The sequence below is a fragment of the Salvelinus alpinus genome, chromosome 4 (assembly GCF_045679555.1).
Source record: "Salvelinus alpinus chromosome 4, SLU_Salpinus.1, whole genome shotgun sequence".
In the NCBI taxonomy this organism is placed as follows: Eukaryota; Metazoa; Chordata; class Actinopteri; order Salmoniformes; family Salmonidae; genus Salvelinus; species Salvelinus alpinus.
In genome coordinates this window covers 36,688,528-36,699,442 of record NC_092089.1, presented here as the reverse complement: position 1 = coordinate 36,699,442, position 10,915 = coordinate 36,688,528, and the positions used below count along the sequence as shown (strand labels likewise).

Genomic DNA, 10,915 nt, shown 5'->3' with positions numbered 1-10,915 from the left:
TGTCGCCTACTGGTTAAATTCGTGTCTTTTCGCACGAATTAAGTAGCACAGAAATGTGTGTATTTTCGCACAAATTAAGTAGCACAGAAATTCGTGTATTTTCAAACGAATTGAACTACTTCAAAAATGCACAAAAACGCACGAAATCTGCTGAAATACATTTTGTACATATATGCGCGAATTGAATGTGAGACTGTGTTGCAGCCAATAACACATTGCCAAATGGGCACTTTCCTACATATGCATGCATCCTGGAGAGAGACCACCGGGACCATATCTTCGCCACACACCCCTCCCCTTATTTTTGATGCAACATTTTACATTCACACATGTTTTAGACGCTTTTCACTGACAGCTGCAACTCAACCAGTTAGACCTACTGCCACACAGTGGCTACCCAAATCGGGGCTTCCTTAACACATTTCTGAATTGAAACAATCCACAGCAACAAAAAAGAGGCTCATGCTCTCCGGTGAAGTATTTTAAATTATTTTATTTAGACAGGAATAATTATATAATTTTGACGTATCAATTTACGATCCAGCATCATTTCCAATTTGCATGAGGCTGAAACCAGAGTTCAGTATATATGCTCAAGTTTCCGCCCTAACATTGTGAATCTTTGTTCCGAAGGCGGGCATATTCGAATTGGGTTTATTCAAGACAGATTTTGGCGTCTCCGCGCTGAAACTATACCACCATAGAAAACAGCCGATCGAGCGAAACACCTCCTACAGATTTTGGCGTCTCCGCGCTGATATGATATTTCGTCCAGACAGTCTACAAATACTGAAACAAACAAACCGATTGCGCACAATCACGGCCGGTTGTGAACCAGGGTGTCTGTGGGGACGCCTCCAGCACTGAGACGCAGTGCCTTAACCCGCTGCGCCACTCGGGAGCCAGAGTCTTCTCTTAACAAAATGGGTCACTATTCTGATAATTGCTCTCATGACTTGGATACATTTTGGGATGAGTTGAGAAACAAATGTGTGCCATGTCATCAACAGCATCCGATCCGACCAGGTGAGCTCGAAATGCTGCAAATATCATCTTTATTTGATGTTGCTACGTTTGTCTGTGCACAGCGCACACCTGTAGTCTACAAACAAATATACATTTTTTTTACCAGGGTACGAATTTAGTCCAAACTGTGGCAGGCATGATGATGGGGGGAAGTCGGAAGGACCGTATCGACAGTGTGCCGCCCAGACCTTCAATAATGGGAGCTCCGTGACCTGCAAACCCTGTTCTAGCTGCTCCCCAGATGATCAAAAGCTGTCCGAATGCAACACAACGACAGACACTCAATGCTGCAGATGGAGGTGAGCGCAAATTCAGTCTGGGATAACTTCAAATTTTGACAAGAAAAAAAAAGGATGCCCATTTGTTTTTCATCTGGTTGTGGATGGTTGAGTAACATGTTTAACTGTAAACCCTATATGTAGGGACCAGACAGGCTGTTGGAAGGAAGCCCTGGGTACTACGGTGAGTTTAATCTATGATGATGAAGCTGATGATTCTAGTTAGTTATTAAGAACATTTGTGTGGTAGACTTTGAAGTCCACTCTCAAACTTATCATGGCAGTTATTCTTCTGTAGACTCAAACTACATCAACAACAGTGACCCAGGGAGGCCATTTATTCACAAATGTTTTCAATTTTTGTCAAGGACTTCCCAATAGGGAAAAGAGAAAACAAAACAAACTTATTACATTTGGAATGACATAGTTACTATGTTGACTTCACATCAATTTTAGACTCAACAGGTGCAACGGTCAACAACGTTAAGGGTCCAAATGTCAACATCAAATCCCACAGCCAAACACATTGGTACGACATTCCATGGTGATTTTGCAACTAACCATGTCAACCATCAGACTGCATGTAAGTTACAACCCAACCCCCAAATATGAGCCATTTTAGAAGTAATATTAGAAGGTACTGAGTTTGATAATACCAGTCCTTCACCATTCAAAAATATGACTAAACTGCTTTGTTAGGATACTGCTGAACATGTCTAACTGCTCATTGTCACGCTCCTCTGTGTTCTTTCAGGGATAGTGCTTACAGTCATCTTGGTTCTCTCTGTACTTGCATTTCTCTTATTCATCTATATTAAGAAGAGAAGGAGAAGCTCAAGAGCCTTTTGCTTCAGAGGTGAGCAGAATGATGAGCATTAGGCAGAATTAAAAAATGTCGAACTGTCAATGTGTAACACAGACCAACTGTTTTGACATGTTTGCTTAAAACCGCTTTAACTCTTCCACTTACCTTACTCTTTTCTCCTGTCCTGTTTTTGAATGGGTGTGGTTTGACACAGATAAGGATAATAAGCCATGCTTTAAGGTCAACCTTAACTGCCTCCCATCAGACAATATCCTGTATACCAACCAACAGTCACGGAGCAGTAGGAGAACAGCAGCTGTCAATGAAGAGGTTGCTCTCCTACAGTCAGAGACAAGGAGCCTAGAGGACATTTTGAGTGAGTTATCAAGTGCTATTACTAATAGAGCTACTACCAGTCTGTTATTCATTGGTATTACTAGTACCTCAACATCACTACTCTTCCATAAGTTGCTAGAAGGCTCTTGAGGTTTTAACACATCACTCAAATTTCAGCACAAATCTCCCATGACATTTGGGTGGTTCCATGAAATGAGTCCCTTTTGTGTTTCTTTAATATTTTAAGTAGAAACTGCACCAATATTTTATTTGAAATGCCTGCTATATTAAATGAAGTGCCCTTTAATATAGACCACATGGATAATTAAATAAATCAGGTCTTTCATATGAAAAGACTCAAAAGACTTTAAACTATTCCTTTTAAAATAATTGTTTCATAAGAAACATTGAACATCTAATAGTCAAATCATAGTGTAAAAGCAGGTGAGCTGGTTCTACTCTTTTTGTACATTTTCTGGTGTTTTGAGGTTGAAAACTGAGTGGGTTGAGCATAACAAGTCAACCCTGTTACCCAACAATTTACATTGTGAAGATTGCATTCAATTGCCCCTCCCTGTTACACATAAGCTTCCATTCCCTCTGTCAAAGGGGATTCATAGCTGATTTAAGATGAAATCGTCAACCCGGTTACTTTATTAGCCACTTAATATAGTAATTATTTTATTTAACGTCTTGAGATGGCAAATCATGTTTTTTATTAAGGTGACTGTGTGCTCATGACATAATGTTAAAATGATGTGAAATCAGGTTTTTCTCCACCAAGTTACACTACGCAAAAGGGACTCATTTCGTGGAACGGCCCATTAATTCATGATTTACGCATTTGGCTCTGGATTGACACAAGTCAGCATTACAGACGCGTAACTCACCCTTAGTGATATTTCCCCTCGTCTCACCAGGTCCTGACATCCAGTCGGCGCCGCTGCAGACGGTTCTGGACAACCTGGACGTTCTAGAGGAGCTTGTGATCCTGCTAGACCCGGAGATCCCTGGGGTGAAGAACACCAGGCACCTAGCATCTCGCTGCTCCTTCCCCGCCACCTGGATTACCTACACCTACTCCCTGAGGGACAGCAAGAGCCCCCTGAGGGCCGTGCTGGAGGGGATCACCACCAAGCACCCAGACTGGACTGTAGGACAATTGGCCAGGCTGCTGAGAGAGATGGACCGGAACGACGCAGTGGCGGTGCTCACCAAGCTCGCCTTGCTTAAGGTTGTCTAGTCCGGGTGTGTTTTGTGTTGGGCCCGGAAAAGATGGCTCCATCCAGATACAACCACGAGTCTCCACCACCTGCCAAGGCACTGAGATATAACAAGAGGGCCAGTAGGAGGCATGCTTTCCTTGGGGACCCCAAAGTCCCAAGGCAGTGATTGGCAACACTGTTCTTTTGCATTAGGGTTCAAATAAGATATTTAACTGTGATAACATGGCACTTATTACTTAAAGCAGAGATGTTAACCCCGGTGTCCTGAAAACGAAGAGCTGCACACTCTAGTAGCTCAGATGCAATAATGTCATAACCTAATAACCAACGTTTCGACAGACAAGCTGTCTTCATCAGGGTATAATGACAAACACGGTGGGGTGATTAGTTTATATAGCGTCAAAGGTGTGGCTTGACGCCATGACCGGGTGTGGCTTGATATCATTGGCTCCTTTTCAGATATACAGTGGGGCAAAAAAGTATTTAGTCAGCCACCAATTGTGCAAGTTCTCCCACTTAAAAAGATGAGAGAGGCCTGTAATTTTCATCATAGGTACACTTCAACTATGACAGAAAAAATGAGGGGGAAAAAATCCAGAAAATCACATTGTAGGATTTTTTATGAATTTATTTGCAAATTATGGTGGAAAATAAGTATTTGGTCACCTACAAACAAGCAAGATTTCTGGCTCTCACAGACCTGTAACTTCTTCTTTAAGAGGGTCCTCTGTCCTCCACTCGTTACCTGTATTAATGGCACCTGTTTGAACTTGTTATCAGTATAAAAGACACCTGTCCACAACCTCAAACAGTCACACTCCAAACTCCACTATGGCCAAGACCAAAGAGCTGTCAAAGGACACCAGAAACAAAATTGTAGACCTGCACAAGGCTGGGAAGACTGAATCTGCAATAGGTAAGCAGCTTGGTTTGAAGAAATCAACTGTGGGAGCAATTATTAGAAAATGGAAGACATACAAGACCACTGATAATCTCCCTCGATCTGGGGCTCCACGCAAGATCTCACCCTGTGGGGTCAAAATGATCACAAGAACGGTGAGCAAAAATCCCAGAACCACACGGGGGGACCTAGTGAATGACCTGCAGAGAGCTGGGACCAAAGTAACAAAGCCTACCATCAGTAACACACTACGCCGCGCCAGGGACTCAAATCCTGCAGTGCCAGACGTGGCCCCCAGCTTAAGCCAGTACATGTCCAGGCCCGTCTGAAGTTTGCTAGAGAGCATTTGGATGGTCCAGAAGAAGATTGGGAGAATGTCATATGAAACCAAAATATAACTTTTTGGTAAAAACTCAACTCGTCGTGTTTGGAGGATAAAGAATGCTGAGTTGCATCCAAAGAACACCATACCTACTGTGAAGCATGGAGGTGGAAACATCATGCTTTGGGGCTGTTTTTCTGCAAAGGGACCAGGACGACTGATCCGTGTAAAGGACAGAATGAATGGGGCCATGTATCGTGAGATTTTGAGTGAAAACCTCCTTCCATCAGCAAGGGCATTGAAGATGAAACGTGGCTGGGTCTTTCAGCATGACAATGATCCCAAACACACCGCCCGGGCAACGAAGGAGTGGCTTCGTAAGAAGCATTTCAAGGTCCTGGAGTGGCCTAGCCAGTCTCCAGATCTCAACCCCATAGAACATTTTTGGAGGGAGTTGAAAGTCCGTGTTGCCCAGAAACAGCCCCAAAACATCACTGCTCTAGAGGAGATCTGCATGGAGGAATGGGCCAAAATACCAGCAACAGTGTGTGAAAACCTTGTGAAGACTTACAGAAAACGTTTGACCTCTGTCATTGCCAACAAAGGGTATAAAACAAAGTATTGAGATAAACTTTTGTTATTGACCAAATACTTATTTTCCACCATAATTTGCAAATAACTTCATAAAAAATCCTACAATGTGATTTTCTGGATATTTTTTTCTCATTTTGTCTGTCATAGTTGAAGTGTACCTATGATGAAAATTACAGGCCTCTCTCATCTTTTTAAGTGGGAGAACTTGCACAATTGGTGGCTGACTAAATACTTTTTTGCCCCTCTGTATATAGAACATACAAAAACATGAATGGATAGCATGCGATCATAGATACAATTTTGCTACATCGGCCTACAAACATATACAATGAATAGCAAAATCACAATAATGGCTTCAAATCAAAGTCTAGGCAGCCTCTCGTTTTAACAATAAATTGTCGAGCCCCCCCCCCCCTCTCCTAGAGAGGGTGAAGTGTTCAATGCCGATATAACGTAGGTACGAAATCGAGTGGTTCACTTCCAAAAAGTGGGCCGCAACTGGGTACGTCGAGTTTTTGCACCTAATGGTGCTACGATGCTCCGAGATCCGTACTTTTAATTCACGCTTCATTTTACCACAAGGACAAGTTATAAGATAAATAACACCTTTGATTGGGATCCGAAAACACATTACTGATACTGTCATCGGATCTTAGAATGTGCCAATGTTTGTGAACGATTCCCTTAATTTGTTCAGAGCACTTTGAATAGCAGGTAGTGAGGATGCAAGAATGCTTATTTTTGAGACTTTCTCAATGGCAGTGTTAATCTGACAATTTTTGTATCTGTCAAAATCTGATTGTTTTTTGCCAATTATTGTGATTAGACAGAATTGGCTGCAGGGAAAACTGTTTTTCAACGGAAGCGGTTGACAGCTATCAGCCCTCAACAGACTGTTACAATCAGTAGGTGTCCTGTAAAGATCAGTGTATAGAACATTATCCTCACACAAAATCAGAAGATCAAGATGACTGATTTGACGTGTGTCAGATTGCATAGTAAATCTCAGGTGCTCAGAAGAAGAGTTAAGTTCCCAACCTGTCCCTCACACAATCATGGCTACCTGATCATTATAATTTTATGTCAAAATGTATTATCACCATGATTTTATCACCAACCAACGATTTTGCTGTATTTATACATTGCATGTTGTTGTATAAATGTCATATCAGCATTTATTTATTTTTTCAATTGACCAAGTATGATTTGTTCAAACATCTTAACATCTTTATTAAGCAAATAACATTATAAATAAAAAAAGTGCATAGAAAAATTAAACAGGTTTAGAAATATGTATTCAATTATTTACAAACTCAGGGTTTATTTGTACAAGGTAACAAAGACAAGTTCACACATTTTCTTATATCTTTTACACTTTGTTATACTTTAAAATAACCCTACCATATAGAACATACAGCTTTCTGAACCAGTTCTGGGAGAGATCGTCATGGTAACTTCAGGTTTCCAACTAGTGCTTTGCATGCTTCATTGAACACACAGGCCAGCTCTGCAGGACATTAAAACCAAGTTACTCTTATTATATTATCATCATCATCCTCTTTTTTGCATTAGTATTCTTTAACATCTGTCAGAACAACTGAGGTAGAATCCTGGCAAGAGGTTGGGGAGTGGAGTGGGTATAGAGAAACTTTCTGCTCTGAGCGGTGTTCCCATTTCCGGTTTTAAGCAGAAAGGGAAGCTAGGTTAAGGATAGCCGTATCCCTGAAATCCAGATGCATCCTGTTAATGGCAAACTCTGCTAAGGGTGTTAGATGATTGACACATGGGAAAATCTGAACAGAAACATTAATAAATACAGCTATTTTAGAGCTCAAGCAATCTCTCACTGTAAAGATGTGAACCACAGTGTGTACATTTGATTTCCTAATATGTCTGACTGAACTGACAGCGTTGTCTAAAGTTGTACGACAGCAAACGTTAAGGTGCTGAGTGCATTCTCTCCCTATCTAGGTTTTACACCAAGACATGATTCTCTCTTAAAGCCATCCTACGGAGCAACACAGTACAGTACTGGCCTAATGCTCTGCTTGAGATCTCAGGGGTGCTGTCAGTCCACACAGTCGGGAACATATAGAGTTTATAACGCATCTCTTAGTGGTGTAACTTGGACAGTGTTCCACCCTTCCACCCTTGGATTGCAGAGAATGTCAGAGAGAGAAGTCAGTTCTTTGTTAACTCCACTGAATGTCGAAGAAATATGGAGTCTGGATTTTGTTAGTTCACTAAAGACGCGCAACTGTAATGCAGCAAAGTCGTAGGCCTAATATTATTGCAAAAGGCAATCACCATTTGCCATGATAGTAATAACATAAATTTTAAATAAAAAAAGACGCACTGAAGTTTCCAGCTAAACTCTTCACTCTTGGATTGGGTAGTGTTTGCTACATACAAAAATGGTGAAGGGAAAGTTCTTAAAGATAGGATTTAGCTACAGCAAACTCTATAAGTGTGACACTAACCGTTATCTAACCGTTTAACTGAACATAATGGAGGACCCTTCCCCGGTCTGTGTGAGAGGGGAGTGGAGAATGGATAGAAAAATAGTTATTATTTGCAGGGTCTCTGACCTAGGAGCCTCCAAGCCTATTGCCCATCATATCTAGCACCATGGTTCTCTGAACAGTCAACGGAAAGCAAATATGTACAACCTGACGCATGATGAGCACTGTGAAATATAACTTCAAATAAATAAAACTATGATTACAGGATCAAGTAAAGATGGAGATATGGCCAAGGGATCGACTCCCCCGCTCCCCGACAAAAAATATATAAAGAATATGTCCAAGTCTAGCTTTTCTGGTCCACCCTTATTTCAACAGAAAGGGCTTGACATTAGGGCATCATGGAAAATACCTCCATGCAACACAGAACCAGCATAACCACAACAGATGTCTGCAGGGTTCAGTATCCTGTTCTCAAGAAAAAAAACACACTATAACGGTAGCTACTTCCACCCTCTCCTGTGGTGAACTTGTGCAACCTCTGGCAAGTGCATATTGGTTAGAAGTCAATGTGAGCTTATGGATGCATGTCCCTGTGTGGCGCTCCTCTTCCCTCTTGCTCCACATCTCCTGGCCTTGGTTCCTCTTCCAGTCTCTTCGTAGTGCCTCATCCTTTCCTGTATTTTCTCCTCCCCCACCTCCCAACCCAGTAAAAACTTAATTTAAAGCTTTTAACCTCTGTCTTCCCCTGTTGCCTCTGCTCTCAGCCACTCCCGTAGTGCCTTGTCCCCCCTGCAGAGACTGTGGCAGTACCACGTCCTCCTCCTGCCCCTAGTTGAGGAAGTGTCTGCATTTCCGGGCCCCGCAGTTGCAGTTGAGCTTGCTTGCTTCTGACCTTTCACATTTAACTCTGAGAAATGAGTCACTAGCGACTCAGACACAAGAGGTTAGAACATATTTTTAACATTGCTTGTTAGGAGGAGGTAGTTGCAGAAATGGCGGAATGGTTTAGTCCAACCACAAAGATGACTTTAGGGGAGTTACAAATACAGGAATAGACAACATTTCAATAGTGAATTAGTTACAGCTATAAAAACGATTATGTAAACCTGTAGTTGTACAGCTCCTTTGTTACTCGTAAGTCTGAATGAGAACATTGATATGTTATGTCTACCAACTTATAAATGGATCATTTGTTGATGTGAAAGTTGTTTTTTAAAGGAACAACACTTGCGGCCATGTACAACACGTTCTAAGAATGTTCTGCTAGACAAGATCTTTCATGGACTAGCTCCTGCAGTATTTAAGCCAAAGCTTCCTTTTTTAAGATTCTAGCATTTAGCTGGCTTCCTTTGCGATGGCCGGCATACAATAACTCTGTAATCTGACCTTGTGGATTTGAGTGGGACTTCATCCTCTTCCTCATCGTAGGGGTTGATGTCAGGCAGCTGGCGGTGTTGGGAAGCCAGGAAGTTGAACATGTCGAAGGTGGTCTTCCTGTAAGAGAAGACAGGAACAAGGTGTTACGTTACATTTTACAGTATGCAGGCTTGACTTTCTTTATCATTGTTTTTTCCCCGAGCATTGGTATAGAATTTGGGATGTGGACATCACCCACACACTCTTCATATGTTAATGAATGGAGCAGCATAGACGTCATACAGGTCTTATTTCTAATTTACGCAGACTGTGGGAGGTGGAGATGACGCTCACATAGAAACACAACAACCACAGCATTTGTTCCTCTAAACCTGACAGATGTCTACATTCAAAACATACATTTCACCAATACTCTACACAGAGAGACTAGCTTCCACTTTGAAGTTGAAAACCACCTACAGAGGGGAAAACCTAGATTCTCCAGACATTTTCTAGACAGTGGTATGGGTTGACCAACTGCAAGGTAAGGACAAAGTAATACCGGTTCCCACCATTACACTTGTGGTGATGTACAATTTCTCTGAAACTTCCAAAAGAACACATTTTTATTTATTAAACTTCTAAGCTACGACTCATGATACCTAGGAAGTATTGGTTCAAATGTTTTCAAAATATGTAAGATGAATCTGTTAGATAACTCGGACTCAATTTACGAATTACATTCCAAAATAATGACTTCCCTTATAATTTCTATATTTAACTTCCAGGGCCCCTGTAGTGGACAGAACACCGGGACACTGACCTGAGGTAGACCTCAGAGCGGGCGCATCCAGAGGGGTTGACAGGCAGGTCCTCCTTGGCTGATCTGTTGAAAGAAGCGGAAGACGTGGCTATGGCAGCGGCGGGCCCCCTGGAGCTGCTCCACCAGGAAGACCACTGTGTCGTGGAGCAGGCCCAGCATACGGGCACCTGTCATCCCAGAGAAGGACAGCTGCCTAAGCCTGGCCCCCGCCCGCGCCTCCTGGACACAGTCGATCACTGCTCTCCAGGCCTCTGAGGAGGGAAAGGAGGGGGAAGAGGAATGGAGAGAGAGAAGAGTAAGGTGTGAGTAACACAGCATAACACACAAATGTAATACATATGGAAATTAGCCTACATTTTGTGCTAGATGGTTTATTACACAAGTTCATTCTAGCCAAGTACGAGAAGGAGTATATTTCATCATGTTATGTTTAGTCATATGTAGAAATAGTGGGTATTTGTGCAGAAATCATTGCATTGAGTACTGGGTAATGTAATTATTTCTAAACTAACATTCTATAGATAACAGACACATGCAATCTATTAATTTGCCCTTTCCTCCCTGAAACCTCACCCTCTATGCTGTCTGCCTCCACACTGAAGCCGTCATCGCTTTTGATCTCGAAGCGGAGGTGGGGCTGGTCTCGGCTGGGGGGACACTCATCGTCTGAGGGCATCAGCTCATCATCTGAGCACGATACAGCACCTGACGGGATGGAAATACCACAGGGTATTTTCAAATCAGGCACACTTGTTTACATTGTACAGGTATAAGAAGTATCAT

General features: G+C 42.2%; 1 protein-coding gene and 1 long non-coding RNA gene across 4 annotated transcripts; one reads left to right on the top strand and one right to left on the bottom strand.

The window, feature by feature from the left end:
• Window positions 1–321: 321 nt before the first annotated feature.
• On the top strand, window positions 322–6,781 carry LOC139572397 (IGF-like family receptor 1). Of its 3 annotated transcripts, XM_071395149.1 has the most exons (8): window positions 322–472; window positions 634–1,026; window positions 1,133–1,325; window positions 1,449–1,488; window positions 1,761–1,887; window positions 2,059–2,160; window positions 2,324–2,485; window positions 3,366–6,781. In XM_071395149.1, exons 2-8 carry the CDS (start codon window positions 924–926, stop codon window positions 3,686–3,688), a joined length of 1,050 nt encoding a protein of 349 aa, XP_071251250.1. In that variant the 5' UTR covers window positions 322–472; window positions 634–923; the 3' UTR covers window positions 3,689–6,781. The 3 variants fall into 3 exon arrangements, with proteins under 3 accessions (XP_071251250.1, XP_071251251.1, XP_071251249.1); XM_071395150.1 differs by having other exon boundaries at window positions 326–1,026; window positions 2,375–2,485; XM_071395148.1 differs by having other exon boundaries at window positions 329–1,026.
• On the bottom strand, window positions 6,694–10,433 carry LOC139572415 (uncharacterized). The gene is made up of 2 exons (XR_011674408.1): window positions 10,133–10,433; window positions 6,694–9,447 (listed from the first exon to the last, which is right to left on the bottom strand). It is a non-coding gene; the product is annotated as an uncharacterized lncRNA (long non-coding RNA).
• Window positions 10,434–10,915: the final 482 nt, after the last annotated feature.